Source organism: Cryptomeria japonica, chromosome 10 (assembly GCF_030272615.1).
Source record: "Cryptomeria japonica chromosome 10, Sugi_1.0, whole genome shotgun sequence".
NCBI classification, from domain to species: Eukaryota; Viridiplantae; Streptophyta; class Pinopsida; order Cupressales; family Cupressaceae; genus Cryptomeria; species Cryptomeria japonica.
In genome coordinates this window covers 494,904,268-494,923,750 of record NC_081414.1, presented here as the reverse complement: position 1 = coordinate 494,923,750, position 19,483 = coordinate 494,904,268, and the positions used below count along the sequence as shown (strand labels likewise).

At 36.0% G+C, this 19,483-nt stretch overlaps 1 protein-coding gene across 6 annotated transcripts in view; it reads left to right on the top strand.

Annotated features, from left to right (window-relative positions):
• LOC131039366 (uncharacterized) overlaps positions 1–19,483 on the top strand; it is a 336,970-nt gene that overhangs the window by 79,292 nt on the left and 238,195 nt on the right. For all 6 annotated transcript variants that reach the window (XM_057972093.2, XM_057972095.2, XM_057972092.2 and 3 more), the window contains exons 8-10: positions 11,838–11,893; positions 12,064–12,223; positions 13,666–13,830. In XM_057972093.2, the coding sequence (XP_057828076.1) occupies positions 11,838–11,893; positions 12,064–12,223; positions 13,666–13,830 (381 nt within the window). The remainder of the gene's footprint in view (positions 1–11,837; positions 11,894–12,063; positions 12,224–13,665; positions 13,831–19,483) is intronic.

Genomic DNA, 19,483 nt, shown 5'->3' with positions numbered 1-19,483 from the left:
CAGGTAATAATTCTACTCTTTAAAAAGTGCAGCCTTTTCATAAAGCGAAAGCTAATGGAACTTGAATACAGATCACTTTCGATCCACCACTGTTTTAGCAAATTTTGAAATTCATGTCCCGCCACCACATGCTGTGAAATCTGAAATGGCCTTTGTTGTAAGTAGTTTCTCTATCAATTGAGAGCAAAACTAGATAATGATCCGATAGTGAATATGGCAGAATTGAGGAAACCAGTTCGAAATCATCATCCTCCTACCGAGCTCCTACCAAAAACCTGTCCAAGCGCTCAGCTATAGTAGTGAATCCCTTTCTTCTGTTCGTCCAAGTAAAAGCTCCATTCTTGGGAGCTACATCATAGAGATGGTTATCTGCTACAAATTCCACAAAATCGTCGATACTTCTCTTGGGCTTGAGAATACCCCCTGCCTTCTCATTGGGATGAAGAATGGCATTAAAGTCTCCTGCTACAACAATCCACTCTCTACCATACACCTCTGCTCTCTCTGATATCTCCTTCCAAACTTTAAATTTGTCTTCGCAATTTGTGGGACAATACACATTCACCAAGGGAAAAGACAAATCTTCCAATAGATTCTCCACATAGCAAAGCATCCAATGGTCTGACTTTTCTTTCAAAACAATATTGACTAAGCGAGGATTCCACATGATCCCCAAACCCCTGACATATCCTCTTGATTCTTGAAAACAACCCTCCCATCTAGAACATTTGTGAAGAAAACTTAATGCTTTGTCCAAACTAAGCTTGGTCTCCTGCAACAAAATCATGTCACCATTAATCCCCTCCAAAGCACGTTTGACCAAGCGTTTTTTGTCAGGAGCCGACAAGCCCTTGACATTCCACGAGACCATCATCATTTGCCTCCAAGGGAGGCTTTATCCCCCTTGGACTTCTTCAAAAAATCCAGACCACTAATGATACCCTTTTCTGAAGCTTTATCTTCTCTAATTTGTCTATAACTCCTCCTGCCATGAGATCCTTTACCTTTCCCTAACAATATATTAGCAGATTGGCTAATACTTCGAGGGTCGACGTTGTCCAATTCATCCTTAGTGGACAAATCTTCTTCTAATCTAGGACCATACTCAACCTTTGTATCTGACATTCCTTTGTGGGTGACTATCTCAAAACCGTTGTTCGGCATAGCCTCCTCTGCCTTCATGTTCTCCAAGGAGTGATGAGAGGCCGATACTTCATTCTAAGAACATACCACATCCTTACAATCTTTGTTTGGAGATTTCTCCTGGGTCACCGTAATCGTCAAAACTTCCTTGTAAGGTTGTGTTGTCGATTGTACATGAATTTTCCTTCTCCATTGCTTTTGATCGACACCTCCCTTTCTCCTAAACACCTTGCGTACAAAAATTCTGCAATGCTCAACCGAGTGATTGAAAAGACCACATCTATCACAGGCCACATACAACTCTTCCACTTCGACTCCTTGAATGCACTTGCGTTCTGCAGAAACCAAACACATTTTGGAGAGAACCCTCTTGACCGCAGCCAGTTTTAATCTGGCATATAGGTATGAATCGCCTTCAATTATTTGCTCATCAATAGCAAGTAACGTTCCTAGAGATCTCCCAATTTTCTCTAAACATGACTCTCCCCAGAATTCAATTGGGAGATTATATAGCCTGATCTAGATCGGGCTATTATATACAGCCAAAGGGGATGGGTCAAAATTGGATTGCCAAGGCTGTAAATAAAGCGGAGTGGCCTCAAAAAACCAATTTTGTTGAGAAAGGATTTTGTTCCTAGACTCTTGCAAAAATGAAGACAAAGAATCCTTTCGGGATGACTTTGATAACAGTCTGCGTACTCCAGTGAGACAACACCCATTGTTCAATGGATTTCCTATCAAAATGCCTTCCCACAAATTTGCCAATAACTGCCAAACTTTGCTAGATGTTAATATCTTCTTCGACTTCCTCCGAAAGATCTAGAGAGAAAGGGCTTTCCTCCTTCTCTCCATCTACATTACAACCTTTGTCAAACCCTGGTCGATGGGAATTGAAAAACCCTAATCCCCTGCCTCTTTGCATCTCTGCATATTCCAATTGATCCAATACTTATGCACAAATGTTGTTCATCATGGTAATTATTGTTGAAGATCATTTTATTGTTTGGGGTAGTATCATGAGCGGCAAATTTCATAATCAGCTCATTAGCTCTAGTTGGATAGATTTTTCTCTGTCTTCATATCTCTTTTGTGCTATTGCTAGTATGAGAGCTTGGCTAGGGCTGGTCACTAGAGGAATCTTTGATAATGTAACTCAAATTTATAATCACTACCTACAATTTTAGTTGGAACATAGTTTTAAAAGCTTCAAAAGAGTAACTCAAATTTATAATCACTACCTACAATTTTAGTTCGAACATAGTTTTAAAAGATTTAAAAAGGTAAATGATGCATTCACAATGCTCATTGTTAGGGAACTCCATGGTGATATAGGGGTAAGATTGTCTTCAAAAGCTGCATAGTTGATCAACACTTATGGGAATTATGTCATTTTGTTTGAAAAATTCATGTACATTAGAATCAAAGGGTTTGATGGTTATCCTTTTTAAATTGGCAAGATATGTGAATGATAAGTTGGTCCTTATCGAAGTGTGTAGGCAAATTCACTTGAAAGATGCAAAGAAAGGAAGAAAGCATGGATACCCTTCCCTATTGGGCTTGCACATTATAAATGCAATCTTCTGGTGCACTAAACATTGAAAGATCTCTGGTAAGTTTACCTTGTACTTTCAGACTATAAGATTTCCTTTTGATAGTAAAGATTGTCAAAGATAATTTGCATCTTGGGCCAGGATAATATCATTTTCCATAATTGGAAGATTACTGGGTTGATTTTGAAGTTAGAGGAAAAGATTAGATGCGATTGACTGTGCAATAGATCATAGAGTTTAGGTTAAATTGGGATATCCAAGGCATTGAAGATGATGAATTGGACTTGATTGATCTTGTTTACTTTAAAGTATTCAAACATAGTCACTTCCACCAATAAATTGGGCTAATAAAGAAGTAAAATCTTTAGATCAAAGGATGGCATTGGTCCTCTAAAGATCAAAAGAATGGTGATAAAGAAGGCCGTAGAAGGATCATCTATGAAATCTTTCAGCAGGAAACTCTCCCGAATGAAGAAGGAAGAAAGCCAAATGAAATCTGTTCTGTCTCGTTTTTCATTGTTAACTAGCTCTCAAAATGTTGGCAAAGGAGTGGGTGATGACGAGGATCTTTAAAGAAAAGAAGTCTAGGAAAACATGGGAGGGCAGTCCAAAATGAAAAGCAAAGAAACTGGAATTGAAGTTGAAAAAGCTCAATATTATTCAAGTAGAAGAAGACCAAGAAGAGGCCATAGATATTCCCTCATCCCCTTCGAAAGTGAGTACTTCTCTACCTTCCTAATCTCATTCATCATCGGTTTCTTCACCTTCACATTCTCTTCAAACACCTCCCATTCCACCAAGCCTCTCTCATCCTTCACCTGATGAGACATCCTTTGATAATGTTGTGCCTTTATTCACCACACCTCCACCTATGAGGCCACCTCCATGTTCCCCAAATGTTACGAGTGTTACATTTGGTTCTTCTTCTTCTTGGCCACAACAAACTTTATCAAAGAAAGGGTAATTGACTCAGTTAGTGGTTCCTCAATTTGATGCTGTTGCAAGTTTGTTCTGAAAATCCCCTTAGCCAAAGAAGGCCAAAATGATATTGAGGTTGATGAAAGATTGTTTCTCTAGGAACATGTATGTAGAGGTAGGTCAACCACAGATTTTACTATCACTAAAGTTGATCTAGGTCCTTTTTCACATGAAGGAGATATTCACAACTTCCAAGTCTCAGCTGCCAAATTGGTAGAAAGAGCAGAGAAAGATAAATGCACCAAGTATCAACTAAAGCAACAGGTAAGAGTCTAGTCTTGTCATCTTAAAACTGTGATAGATACTTCAGTCCAACCATTGGAGATGGTAGATACTTCTTTCGACTTGTTGATGTGTTTTTTTATGCACATGCAAACACAAAATAAAATACCAAGGTATCTTATCCTCTCTTGAACAAAGTCTCTCATATGCTATGCTTCGCGATCAAATGAGACAACTCCAAGGTTACGAAATGTCAGGTCTTGACGTGTGGATAAGGTCAGTGGTTTGATGTGATAATGCTGGAATCACAAGGGGACTTACGTTGTACATGAATGCTCAATGTTATCATGGATTAGGATGGGTATGCCAATGACTTAGGATTTTGCATTGAAGCTCTGGACTTAATTGTAACAAGACTTTCTAAAAAATGACAAAAGGGAATAGGGTTCAAGAAATCTATTCTAAGCCTAGGAATGTAGGAAATGATGAACAAATTTGGTGGAATCAAATTAGGCAAGGTCTCACCATCAAGTCAAACAGATTTTGACACGAGCTTAGTGCAATCATCTAAGGTATACTTCATAGATTTTCAAATTACTACCATGAAACATTGAGACCATCCAAGTTGATGCATAACAATGGATGTATAACAATTGAAGTTAAGCTTGCATAAATTTCCAGTTGACCACTCACGACGCACTTACAATCAGCAAGAGGCTAGTGGTATGGATTAATAGATTCCACACAAATATACTCAACAATTCTTTCATTCAGTCTAACAAACATTGAAAGCAAATTCTAATCTAACTTGGAGGAATTGAGAACCTTGAAAGCAAAACAACACTTGAAAAAACAAAATCACCATCAAGTCGAACAATGATTTATATTCAAAAGCTTCAGCATATACCAACAATTCTACAAAATCTCTCGCTTACAAATGAGAGGCATTGGGGTTTATATAGAGCCTCAAAAGAAATGAATGGCTTAGATTGATTCAAGATCAACGACCAAGATTACAAGATAAAACCCTAATTAGGATTTGTTACAACCACCATTACATTGGTCAATGAGAAATGAGGGTAAGTAAGATAAATGATATTTGGTGTAGCGCTATGTGTCACTTATTCCCTCCTTGAATGAATGTTGACTTGGTACCCTTTGATTGGACGAATGGTGACTAGGATTCCACCTCCGCTTGCCTTGTAGAGTTAGTCAATTGGTCTTGAACATTATTCATGATATTTGGAATTCCTTGTGATACTTTGCATTCCATCTTTATGTTAAGGAATTCCATGAACTATTTCCTCCTTAATGTTTGGAAAATTTTCCTGATCTTGGAATCTTGAAATATTTCCTTCCTTGGCGCTCTTTGATATTGAAATTCCTTGATGTAGTTCTCGATTTCTTGATGTGAAATCCTTTGTGCTCATGTCTTGAACTTGCTTTCCTTCATTTGTTCACCATCAAGGTGAAGTCTTCTTCATGATTGATCTAGTCCTCATCTTCACCTTTGGAAATCCTGTTCGGAAATCCTCATCCAATTTTTGAAGTATTGATCTTCCTTATCCGCATTGCGTGCATCCTCCTTCACCTCAAGCCTTGATCATCATGCTTCCTTTCCTTGTAACAGTCGTGCAAAACAAATAAACATTGAATCAACACCAGTATGGTAAACTTAACTTCAACCTTGGTGGGAAATTCATCCACATAGGGACGGTTTAGTCCTCAAAACATCCGCATTATCCTTGTTCATTCTTCACTTGGTGGAAATTTGATGCCTATCTGGATAACTTCCTTCCTTTGTAATTCTGCCCTTCAGTGGAAATCCGACTCCCATCCAGACTCACTGTCCATGAACATCTTGTATTGATTTGATCATCATTCGATGGAGTGGAAATCCAGACACCATTAGGACTTTGTTCCTGACATTTGTCCCAATATGTGATAGGTAATCTTAGAAAATTGTAACACCAACTCTGGAAAATATGAAGGTCCAGATTAAAGTCTAGAAGATTTTAATCAAGAAAAACTGATTTTCAGACTTAGGATAAGTCTGATTGCAATAAATAAATCTGAAGACACCCCTGTAAACTCAGAAAATGGCATGATTTGGTGCCCAAAAATGAATGTCTAGGTTTGAAAACACTCTGAAAATGGTGTATTGAAGTCTTATTTTCTGATTCTTAAGTCTGAATACACCCTTTGAAAGTCCGAAAATAGCTCCAAAAAGTTTGAAGACACTCTGAAAATGATGAAAATCAATGGCTGGAAGTGGTCACAGCCATGTCACATGCTTGCATTTGAATTATTTTGCCCTCCAAAGCTCAGAAATGGTCACATCTGGGCATAACTTTGTGGCTGGGAATGGAGTTTTAGTCTAAAGACCCCTGGTATACTTAGAAAAAATATCAAAAATGGTGCCCGAAAGTATACCGCAATTCTGAAAATGCTTGGAAAAAGGTGTGGAAAAGTCTGATTTTTAGTTCTTAAAGTCTGAAGACACCCCTACAAGGTCTAACAATGGCTGCCCAATGTCTGAAGACAACTTGCAACTTCAATAAATCAGTCATTTAAACTTGTCGCAGTCATAGGAAACACTTGTATTTGATGGATTTCACCTTCCCAAAGTGAAGTTTGTCAAATTTGGGCATAAACAAAAGGCTGGTAATGGATATCTAAGTCTGAAGACAGATCTGAAAATGGAGTTTCAGACTTAGATTAGCAATGGAAGCTCCACGAAATGCCCAAAAAACTCATAAAGATGATGCACAAGTGAGATTTTTCAAGCGTAGAGGTGGCTGGAAACGAAGAATCAGTCTGAAGACACCTGCAACTATGGAGTTTCAGACTGTAACAACAATGGCGTACCTCAGAAAATGCCTCCAAATCACTCCAAAATGGCTTCCGAATGAAATCGCTTAAGTTTGTGATGGCTGGGAGTGAAAAGTTTTTGAAGACGAGTCTGAAAATGTGTGTTTCAGATTTACCAGCACTTTGCAAAGTGACAAGAAACCCTGGAAATGATGGAAAATTGACTTAAAAACACTTTCCAAGTGAAATTGCTAAGGTAGGTAAGTGGCTGAAAATGATGTTTTTTCTGAGAACAGCCTATGACAATATCGTTTCAGACCTGCAACAGTGATGAATTGCTCTGAAAATGCATCAAAAACTTTACAAAATCATCTCCAAGCAAAATTGCCTTAGTGTGGAAGAGCTGGGCAATGAAGAATAATTCTGAAAAAGTGTTCCCAGCCAACAATGGAGTCCAAATAATCTTCAGCAATGGAGGAAAACTCAGTTCTGAAAATTATAACAGCAAGGAGCAACAATGGCAGCCCACAACTATGGAGGAAATGCACCAAAAATGGGGAAGAATGATCTCCCAAATAAAATCGCCCCACTTGGAGAAGTGGCACCACCTCCCAAATCTGAAAAAAATTTGCTCCAATGGCTGCCAAGAAATATCGCCCAGTTGGGAATAGGCAGAAAATGAACAACAAAACTAACTTTCAGCTCCAAATGTGTCAAGTAGACACTTCACCAAAATCGCTTAGCTGGGAATAGGCAGAAAATGAACAACAAAACTAACTTTTAGCTCCAAATGTGTCAAGTAGACACTTCACCAAAATCGCCCAGCTGAAGAAAATCACCCAAATCAACAACTTAGCAATCACACTCAGCAAGTATAATGATATTTTAATGCTGGTCAGCCCTCTTTAAACATGTTTTCATCTTAAGTTTTCACCACACAAGCAATGTGGGATAAAACAATTGCACTTTTACACTTGTGTTGGAAAATCAACTTGCCTGGGAATATTTTATTTTTTAATTTTTTAAAACATTGCAAGTCATTAAATAATTTTTTTTAATTTTTTAAATAATCGTCAACACTTGTATAAGCAATTAAATTTTGGGTCAATTTATTAAAAATATTTCAAAATTTAGATCAAAATTGATCTCAAGGGAAAATTGCCCCCATGTCTGGATAAAAATCCTGACAAAATTTCATCAAACTTGCACAAATTTGCCTCTAGGGGAAAGTCAACCTCTGTCTGGACAGTTATCCGGACTCAAAATTGTCAAAATCATCTCTTGTGGAAATTCGCCTAAAGTTTGGAATCACTATCCGTAGTAAAATGTATTAAATCTCGTCATGAAAGCTCTTGTGGAAAATCGATTGTCATGAGGAATCCTCACTTAAGTCATCTGCAACTTCATCCACACTCCCTAGGGGAAATTCGAAGATAGTCAGGAAAATTCCCACTCCCTAGGGGAAATTCGAAGATAGTCAGGAAAATTCCCAACACTTTGACAAAATTTAATCATCTTAGTGGAAAATCGATCCTAGTATGGAATCTGAATGGGGGAAAAACAAGGCATGTCTGGATTCCAGGGGAAATCCATGTCCAGTTTGGATTTGAGTGGGGGAAAATCATGGGTAGTTAGGAATATGAGGGGAAAAGCACCTCTAGGGTGGAATTTTTACCTTTTAACCCTTAGAATATGGATTTTCATCCGGAAAATGATGATTTTTCCACTCAAAATCACTAGGAAACTTCAAAACTCAATAAAACTCATTTGGACTTGGGCAAATTTACCAAAAATTTAAGCAAACCACAAGGAAACCTATCGGGATAAAGTGCATAAACAACTTGAATAACTTCCTAGGAGCGAGAAAACAACTCCAAAAGGTCCTAAAACACCTTAGCACCTAAAAATCACCGATGTGGACGTTCAAAACACGCTAACGCTCAAATGTCAAGGCAACACTTAGCAAGAATAAATCAAAACCCTAAGACAACCCCTAGACTTAGGCAAAACTCAGTATCACTCTAACATTTTGACATTTTAAACACATGATCCTATTCAAAATTCAAAAACCCTCTCATCGGCAAAGGCAAACACTAGGAAATTAGGAAAAACTTCTACTCTAAAAAGCGAAAAGTGGGGGTCCCCATTTGCAATGGGGCAATGTGTGGAGACGTCACAACACAACCCTAATTCTGAAAGCAATAAAGAGATTATTGAAAGATATGCATGTATCAGTCTTATAGTAACATAACTGAAAACTGGGTCAAAGAAATAATAGCCAATGGGCTAAAATTCATTGAAGAAGAAAAAAAGATGTATGATGATAGTGATGCTGGAAAAAAGGAAGTCAAAGAAAAAATAAATATCGCTAGAAAGGAGAAATTTATTTGGATTAAAGTCGATAAAAACCTCAAAGAAATGGTTGAAACAAGTAATGATGTACTTGTTGCTGGACAAGTGTTTCAAAATGCCAATGAAAATTTGTGCCACTTGTGGTTAAAGAGTATAGAATGGCAGATGCTAGCTATTAGACAGAATGTTTTGGAACAAACTATGCTTCCTATTCATGCTTATTGCAATTATGATCATCCAAGGCTTTTGCCAAGTACCATAACAAAGACAATTTCAAGAAGAATAGTATCAGTTGAGGAGTGAGAGAGGAGTGCCCTACAACCTGTGTATTTTCTCTTCCCAGTTTGATATTGTACCATTATGAATTAAATAGGGTATAGAAAATCATATATTTTCTTTAAATTTTAATTTTTTTTTTTAACTTGTAGACTTCCATGAAACCTTTGTGTCTGTCCCAACAGAAGGCATAAGACACAACAACGCTTAAAGATGCTTATGAACCTTGAAGCAGTGTATTATAAAATAATATAGCCTTCGTTAAGACTTTTTGACAAACACTTAGCTATGAATTGTCCTAGAGCAGTCTCAAGTAGATGCAAACACTCAAACAAGAGTCTCAGATATACAATTGAATATCTCCGTTTAATAATCCATAGAGATTCATAAATGCTGTATCTATACTTTTGACAAATGATGACAATATTTATATCATCCTCTCATGTTAATGGCTCTTAAAGTCGCAAGTTTTTTAATAACAATTTGGTCCTTTAGAAGGTGAGACATTTTATGAAGCAATTTTTATCCCTTTCTTAGGCCAGATTTTATATCTCACATTTTAGACCATAACGTTGCCAGTTTCAACATATATTTATGTCCCACACAAGACATTGACATTGACCAAGAACTCAGCTAGAAAAAGGAAACATGGAAAGGATTAACATATTGAGTAATGGATATGGTAACTTTGAAAGGTGGTTTTATTCAAAGGTCTGTCAAAAATGTTTCTTCTGTGGGCCAAGTCATTCATCTCAATGGCCAAAGAAAAACATCACATTACAACTTAGTGAGGGCAGTGCAATCCACATCTGAAAGAAAGAAATAAATTATATTACTATCCACCAATGACTAATAATAGGTCAAAGGGACTGGAATTTACATCAGATACAATAGCAAAGAACTAGCAAACTATTTGTTTTCCAAGCTCCAAACCAATTGAGGGATGCAATGCAACCAACCAAATGAAAACTAACATTCTTATGTTTGAAAAAAAAAATCCATAATTCAAGGGGGATAGTTTCTCTCTATCCAAATTCATGGTCATGCAAGCATGATACCTCTCTAATTTTGTGAATTTTATCATGTGTTTGGCTTATTAAACAATTCAATCAAATCTGGTTCAGCCCTAATCAAAAGACAAGTTCCTCTAGTTTAGATAATCAAAATTTCAAGGCACATGCAACCTGATTCTTAAATACCAAGTCATGGAGACAAACACCTTTAGTCAAGGAGATGAAGCTCAAGTAAAAAACTTAATCTTCCAAAAATACCATAAATTCAATTTAAGGGTCATAAAAATTCAAAATGGAAAGACTTAGAAAAGGAATATTTGTTAAGTTTTAAAGTTTAAACACTGATAAGTCATGTCATGCATCACCAAACACATCAAATCCATGTGTTGGGAGGGTGTGTGTGTGAGCGAGTTAGATACCCTCTCCAACAGTGCACTATATCCATGATTCCACCTCTGCCTTCCTATCTAGTGGCTTGATCATGATTTATATCCGCTCTATTCAACATGACTCTTATCAACATTAGTAACATAATCAAGGTCATATAGACAAAGCATTTATTATAACTTATTTATTATCTTTTATCTATAATGAAGTTGTTTTTTTTCTGATCATAAATTAAACAAAATAAATAACACAGTAGGGTAAAAAGTGGATGTACATGTGACAATAGCCACACGTAACTACTTGATGGTTGTGACTCAGAACACACAACTTATCACTCCTAACAATATCAACTGAATATGATAACCATTATGCTTGACAACGAGGGAGGATTATGGAGGCCTACACATTAAAAGCCTGACTAACAGATTGCTGAGAATGGTTTCTCTAACTCTTATGTTGGAGAGATGTTTTACGAAGCCTCTTTATAATCAAGCAAAACAATTTCAAGAAAGAGACCTGTACGAATAACACAAGGGCCATTGCTGAGATTTTGTTGCAAAAGGATGTATGGGACAATTCATGGTTAATGAGGGCATGGGTGGACTTAGGAGAACAAAGAATTGATGGAGTTATGTTGCCACCTGGGAATGTTGCTCTATAATATTCTTTTTCCGTAAGTATTTTTTTTGAAACACCAAATATTCAGTGACAAGGCTATTTTACTTTATGCTTTAATTATCAGTGGCAAGTATTGTCATGAAATATATTTAGACAGATTAAGTACTTTAAACAGTCTATTTAGTTTTTATATCTTATGTTCTAGATGGATGTCTGTAAATGAGCCTTATACAGTTTTATCTTTGATCTCATGAGTCATGACAATTAGCTGGCAGGCATTCAGATGCATTTCATAGGCCGAATTATACACATAGTATGTCAAGTTTTGCAGAATGATCATGCTTTTTCCTCTTTGAGTCTTCTACCTCTATGTTGTCAAGAGCTAGAACCTGGGTTTTGTAATTTTATGATATCTTGCCAGATATATAATTTAATCATTTTTTCCCAAAGTAAAAGAAAAAACTGACTTATCTAATTTTTATTGTAGTATCCACAAATGCTGGATGGATCTCTTTTTGAATCAAATGATGCTCAAATTGAATAGTAAGTGCTTCAAACTGTATTTCTTCAAGAATGCAATGTATTTAACATTCAATTATCTTTCCGACTAGTATAAACAATCTTCTGATTGATCATTGTATTTGGTAACTATCAATCTTTGTGTTGATTCTACATATTTTGTTTTTTGACAAATGATTTAAGTTTTGCTTCAGTTCTATTGAAATGTACCTCCGGCCACCTTTTGCTGATGAGACAGCTAAGATAAGTGATTGGATTAAAGTACGGCAGTGTGGAATCAAATACTACCTCTCTTTGGGTGACCAACGGATTGTTGACAAGAATTTCATTATAAGACCAAAAGTTGAGTTTGAGGTGAGAATCAATATTCAAGTATCTGAGAAGAACATGTGAAAACTATGACTGCTCTTGTTGTCATGGTTTATATTCATTCCCTTAAGCAAGCAGTTCTTATTTTTATGGTTCTCAATAACTAGTTATGTTGCGTATCATGAGGTACTTTTATATTTGTCATATTTTTTTGTATTTTATAATGCATATGTATTTACTTATTTGGTTCTTGCAAAAATGTGTCCAAAGGCTATTTGGATGGGTGTGGGTTAACTATCCAAGTTTGTTTCTCTTGTTTGCATTTCAATTTCAAACCTTTCTCATTGTTTGTTTTTTCCCGCCATACGTGTGGTGATAGTTGAGTCTTAGACAAGAATTTTATTTTTTCCTTTTTGCATATGGATTTTCTTTGTAGATTTGCTTTTGCTGGCAGTTGCATTACTATACCCTTGTTTATGTATCATTCTTGTATTCAAAATTGGTTGCAAAAAGCTAGTAACATATTCAAAAAGCTACTAACTTCTTCGTATTTGTTTTTTGACTCTTATTCGGGATAATAGTTAAAATTTAAGTAAAATTTGTCTTAGCTTACTCGGTTGATATCATTATTCCCAACTGCATTTGATAGTATGATGCAATAGATGTTCCATTATATACTTAATAGTTTCAGGTTGCACAAATTATTTGGTACTATGAAGCGAAGATGAAAAACTCTTACTCTGCTAACTCTTTTGGCCCAAAATTTTTGAAAACTCAAGACTCAACAAAAAATCGGCAAATTTATCGAACATTTGAAAATATATAATTCTTAAAATATTCTTGAAAAACACACATATACACTGAATTTGTAGAACATGTTACTGATTTCCATCATATATTAATCAAAGTTTGAGTTAAATACATATAATATACCAAAAAATAAGTGCAACCTCTAAATGAATTTGAGTTCAATACATATTATAGAGGATTTGCATTCCTTGAATCTCCTTTCTGTAGAATTAAAGTTCTCCTCTACTTGACATCTTCGATAAAATAAATACTTTGTTGAATAGCTGGCATTGGCATGTGCACACAAAGCCTGTCAATTTTTTCAGCTCATCTCATACACATTGATGAACGAATAAATCGATTTTCAGCTCATCTCATACGCAGAGTTATTTGATTTTTTCTCCTGATTTTTTCGATTTTATCCAATAAATCGCCCCAATTTTTTCAAAAAATCGTCAAAGAGTTTTTTGCAGATTAAATCAGAGCAATAAATGACTCCTGATAAATCAGGAGTTAAACGATTTTTTGCAGATTTTTCATCTATGCTTATGAAGCAATGGTTGTTTTGAATTCTTTTATGGTTTATATATTCAAATTTCTTTTGTCTCCTGGACTCGTATGTTGTGTTTTTTGTATATGATACAATTAAGAGAACTCTGATGATAAATGTTGGTTATTGTTTTTTAATTTTATGTCAGGTTGGCAAGACAACCCTTGGAGGACTATTGGCATTAGGTTACCAAGTTGTTGCGAGCTTCAAACGTGAATCAACAACAATTGATAATGGGAAAGTGTTAATCTCTCTAGAAAGTATTGATAATCTTGGTCAGACGTTTATTGTGGTGAAGGGTACCAATCGTAAGGTAATTGGCACCGTTAGCTGGCAGAATATTATTTTGTGAGAGATTTCTTGTATTGCTGTCATGCTGGAATGTGGATTACAGAATTATTTTACTTGGTGTTTGTTTGAAATGCAAAATTTTCTTTTGCTTTCTTAAAGTTTGTGAATATTTGCTTATTTGTTCTTTAAATACACGATATAGAGCATGCATTGTGTGGTTTATAAATTTTCAGAGAGAATCTAAAGATGGTAAAAAATTGTATCTTAATGCTACCAAGATAATTTAGAAGAAATAGAGCATACTGATTGTCTTGAGTTTCTATTATCAGGATAGTTCACAAACTTGGATTTGACTCAGATTATGTAGATCAAAATTTCTGACGAGGCAAAAACTTAGCAAAACTCGACACCTTAAAAAAGTACATAAATTTCTTTAAAAGTTCAAGTTCTATGCAAACTTTAGTTAAATAATGTATCAAATTAGTCTATGAAACCATGGGGTCATGTTTTCTATTAAATCTGAATATATATAGAGTACAAAATTACATCATCATGTAGATACAAAGCTAGTTGATAATTATTATGGATTTATGAGGATTGTCTTCGAAAATCATCATCACAAATTGCATATTTAGGCAAGTAACAGGTTACAAGAATTTATGATTTACACTTCTGCATTCTAATGAAAAATTGAGGAGTAGAGGGTATAGATCTCATGCTCTATGGCAACTCACTTGGCCTAGAAGGCTGTGCTTGTGGATCCACCTTGCTACTAGATGGCAATGATTCCTATGCCACATCAATGTCATCCAATGACAATCCAATCTCTCCTACTTCTATTGTAGCTACATCCTACATACCTACTGTTATGTTGCAAACATATAGGCCCCATTGGAAATGGGGACCCCCACTTTTTCGCATTCCGGCTTGGTGTTCTAGCTTAGGTTGTCTTAGCTTGGCAGTAGCTTTTAGTTCTTTAGCCTTTGCTTGTGAGAGGGGTTTTTGTCTTGTCAGTCCGGAGGCAGTGTTGATCCGTCTTTGAAAATGAGTTAGGATGCAAGGTTTGTCCTTGAAGGTGTGGTAAGGTCAGGAAGTCAAATTCTATTCCAGAATTCATGAGTAAGTGTTAAGACTGAGTTTTGAGGGCAAGATTGAAGGGAGTGCAGAATGCTCTCATAGAGTGAGAAAAGTTGTCGATGTTGTCAATATTGCAAAATGTTGTCACAATTGTCAAAGTGCAAAAAATGTTGCGAAGTTGTCAAGCGGATTTGGGATTTTGAGATTGTTTAATGTTGAAGAAGGATGAAAAGTTTTGTTTTGACAAGGAAAATTCCTTGTCAAGGTCGGATTTTCTGAACTTGATAGGATGGAAATAAGAAGAGTTGTATGAAAGTCCTCGTCCAAGTTTAAGGAATTTCAATCCTAGGTTGAAGAATCAAATGCGGATTTGTCCTTGTTCTATGATGCAAATTTTGTCAAAGTCTAGATGGATATTGATTTTCCCCAATCTTGATGTGAAATAAGGAATTCTAATCCTCGAGCGAAGTTGATCCGGGTGTTTATCATTTGAAGGTGGAATTATGATTGGATTTGTGGATTTTGACTATGTAGAATGCAAAACTTTTGTGAGATGGAAGATTATTTCGGAGATTTCATGGATTCAATTTTTGGTGATTTTATTTCAAATCCTTGAATAATTCTTGATTTGTTCTTAAACTTGGAATAATCTTCCTAATTTACTCTCTAATCCTCATTGAAGATTTAATTTGATTTCCAAATCTTTGAAATTTTATAGAATCCTTATTTTTGGACAAGTTATCAATGACTTATCAAAATTGTCCTTAAAAATCTAGATTTTGATCAATGATTTCTTAAATTATTGGATTTGTTTTATAATTCCACGTGGAAGCCAAATTTCTATCTTCATTGAGATTAATTTTCTTATTTCCAATTGAAAATCCATTCAAGAAAAAAAATCCTTATTTTTGACCAAATTCTTGAAATTCTTGGATTTTTCTTCAAAAGTTCCTATGAAGATCGATTTTCCCTTCAAAACAAGCTATGAGCATGAAAATTCACATTTTTATCCTTGTTTTTATCTGCATGAGCTATGAATTTCCGACCAAGAAGTGTAGAATCCAGATGTAAGAGGAATTTCTGTTGGGATTTTATCCCTATTTTGGGCATAAAATTGAGAATTTTTGAATCAAGTTATCCCTATAAGGATTGATTTTCCTTCAAAAATCCATGAAATCCAAATTAAAATGAATGTAAAAACCGGATGAGATGTGGATTTCCGCCCTAATATTCCTTATTTTTTGGGAATCTTGATCAAAATGCAAACAAAAGTCCGGATGAAAGGTGAATTTCCCACTCAATTTATCCTCACTTTTGGCATAAAATTGGAATTTTTTATCATCAATTATCCCTATGCAAGTTGAATTTCCTATGATTAGATGAAGTTCTAATCCTGAAAATCACCTCAAAATTGGGATTTTTGATCATTCAAATTGTCCTTATTGAGGTCGATTTTCCACAAAGAATTTCCTTTCATTAATTCTTCTTGGGGTTGAATTTCCACTCAAGAATCCGGATTAATGTCTTATTTCTGCACTTTATTACATGGACTTGGGGAATTTCCACCATTTTGTCCTTGCACAATGTTAAAATCTGCTCTCTAATCCTTGTCACTGCTTGATTTCCGATCAAGATTCCTTCTCTAGGCCCTAATTCTGCTTTAAAATCTTGGATTGGGTCGGATTTCCGCTAGGAAGAGCAGGCTTGAGTTATGAAATTCGTTTGAAATGTGTGAGCACTCATCTTGTATATATAGCCCTCCATATTATGTGAAAGAGATGGAATTCAAAGCTGACATGGCTTGGAAAACAATAAAGTAACCTTCAAAAAAATTTCAAGGAATTCCTTAATCGATGATCAAAACTTGCCCAAATTCTTGGATTAATCCTTCTAGGAGTTGGATTTTTGCACTTACGATAATTTCGCAAGGCAAAGGAAAAAACATGAATTCAAAATGCAAATAAAGTGCAAAGTCAGCCCTATAAGTGAAAAGATGCAACCCTACCTTGGAGCCATATATAAACAAGGTGTAATTCAATCATTCAAACACTCTCACATTCAAATTCGAAATTACAAAAGGAAGAGGAGACCAAATTATTGCAAACTTGGATTCAAGACAAGATTGAGCAATCTCCAAGGCCGAATTGAGAGCATTATTGAGGCGAGTTGTAGCAAACCTGAAGCCAAATTTATAGCAGACCTGGAGTGAGTTTCTAGGTGATCATTTGACATATATTTTGGAAGTAGTCTTCATCATTTTGGCAGCAGAAAGGTGCAGATCTAGGATGGGAGTGAATTTAAAGTGTAGATCTGTGCAAACTCCACTCAAGAAATGTGAATTCAAGCAAGTTCATAAGGGCAAAATTATTAGAGTAATTAATTATTATTTGATTGCCATTAGTTAGTCGTTAGTTTAGTTTAATCTAATTAGATAGTGTCTATTTCAGTTTTTTGTTCACGATTGTTTCATTTAGAAACATTGTAATGTAATTGCCTATATGTAATTCATTTTACTTCATTAATGATCAAGCAATTACCATTTCATGGTATTAGAGCCATTTTAAATTTTATCGAATTTTTTTACAACTAAAAAATTCATATTTAGCCTGAAAATAATTTTAGAAGTTCTTTTCTTGTTTTTTATTAAAATCAAAAGTTTTTTTTTCACTGCTTTCGAAATCAAGGGTTTCTAGATAGTGAAATTGAAGGAACACAATAGGTCACTGAGAGGGGGGGTGTGAGTCAGTGATAATTAAAAATTTAAAACTTTCAATCAAATTGTTCCAACACTAATAAGCAAATAGATTAAAGCACATTCACACAAGAGGCAGACCACATAACACAAAGGTATACGAGGAAAACCCACGGTGGGGAAAAACTGCAGTGAGAAATGTTGCTTGAGTCTACTGCTCCAATCCAACCTCACAATGGAAAACTGATTACAATATCTTTTAGGGCACCAACCCAAGGAGCACGAACCCCTATAGTTTATGGGCACCAACCCCTGATTTTATGAGCACCTACTCAAAGGAGCACCTACCCCTACTCCGAGCACCCACTCAGAGATTTACAATGATACAATAAGATTGCTTAATACAATGAAAAGCCTTGTTACAAATGTATTTTGTAACACCTTAAACTCTAATGGACATACATACATTGCTGCTCTCCTATGCTGATCCTTCAATGCTTTTCTCCCGCTTTCTGATCTCTGCAACTCATTTCTATCCTTTGCTCAATGTCTTCTTTTATCTTTTTGATGACTTCTCTTCTTCTCTCTACATGCATCCCTCTCTTATACAACTCTGTCCCATATTCTTTCTTATCTGCACTCTCACTTTTTCAAGCACACACTCTCCTCTCTTTTCTGCTATCTTTCTTCTCTGCAATCACACCTCTCTATTCTGCATTCCCCTTTTGACATACACACCTTTGTATTCTGTCCTCAATCTTTCTCTGGCACTTTTTTTTTTCTTTTCTCACACACAATGTTCTCCAGTGCAGAATTACACCTCACTATCTCTCTCCCCACTTGGCTCAACTACCTCAATCACGTCAAGACTACACTCTTTTGGTCATCTTTGTACACTGTGCATTTCCCTCCAAGAATGAAATCAAATTTTTAAATCTTCTCGAGCTTCTGAGAAATCATATCTGCAGGCTGATTGGATCCTCTGTACATTCCATTCAGATAAATAGTCGTCCATCATAAATGCATCCTCTTGATGTTCTCCTGAATTCTGATTGTACCTCTGAATTTAGATTACTATATTTAGTAATCTGAGATCTGGTATGATTTATCGAGCTTCACAACAGATTGCAACTGGGTCACCATTAAATGCAACATCATTTTTTCTCGATCTGCTTTGATTGGATGGAAAACTACTTCATTTATGTGCCCCAACTCTGCAAGTAATGTCTTCTTTCAATCTGATTGGCTTTCCTTTGTTTTGCATGCTCCACGTCTTCAAAATCACTGTCCATGTCATCTGGTCTTCATCGGTCAACTGCCCACGTGGACCGTTCATCTATTGGCATCCAATTGTGGCATTAAAATCCTTCCATTCGGTCAAAAACAGCTGTTAGGTTTTATCGCTAAGACACCGCGAAGTCACAAACTCTCTCACAGTTTCGCTAAACCAATGACGGTTTGTTTGATCAATTTTGTGAAACTGCGAAGCCAAAAGACTTTTTCGCTGTATCGCTGGCGGTTATATCTTTCATACAGTGACCCTGCGAAATAGCGAAATCACCTTATTCTTCTCACCGCGCGGTAACATTTCCTATTTTGCCACTTCGCAAATGGCTTCCTCTTGCTTGGTGGTCTTTTCGCGAAGCAACGAAACCACTAGCTTCACCTCCTGTAGTCACATATCTTGTTTCGCCACTTTGTAGGTGGTTAGCCCACGAAACTGCGAAATCGCACTGCAGTCATATTTTTCTCTATCGCTATATCGCAAATCACATGGTTTGCCTTGGAGGTCATCTCGCAAAATAGCGATATCCCTTTTTCTTTTCTCCCGCACGGTCAACATATCCTTTTCGCCATTTCGCAAGGTGTTGGGTCAACAGGGAGGTTTGACTGGCGAAATACCGAA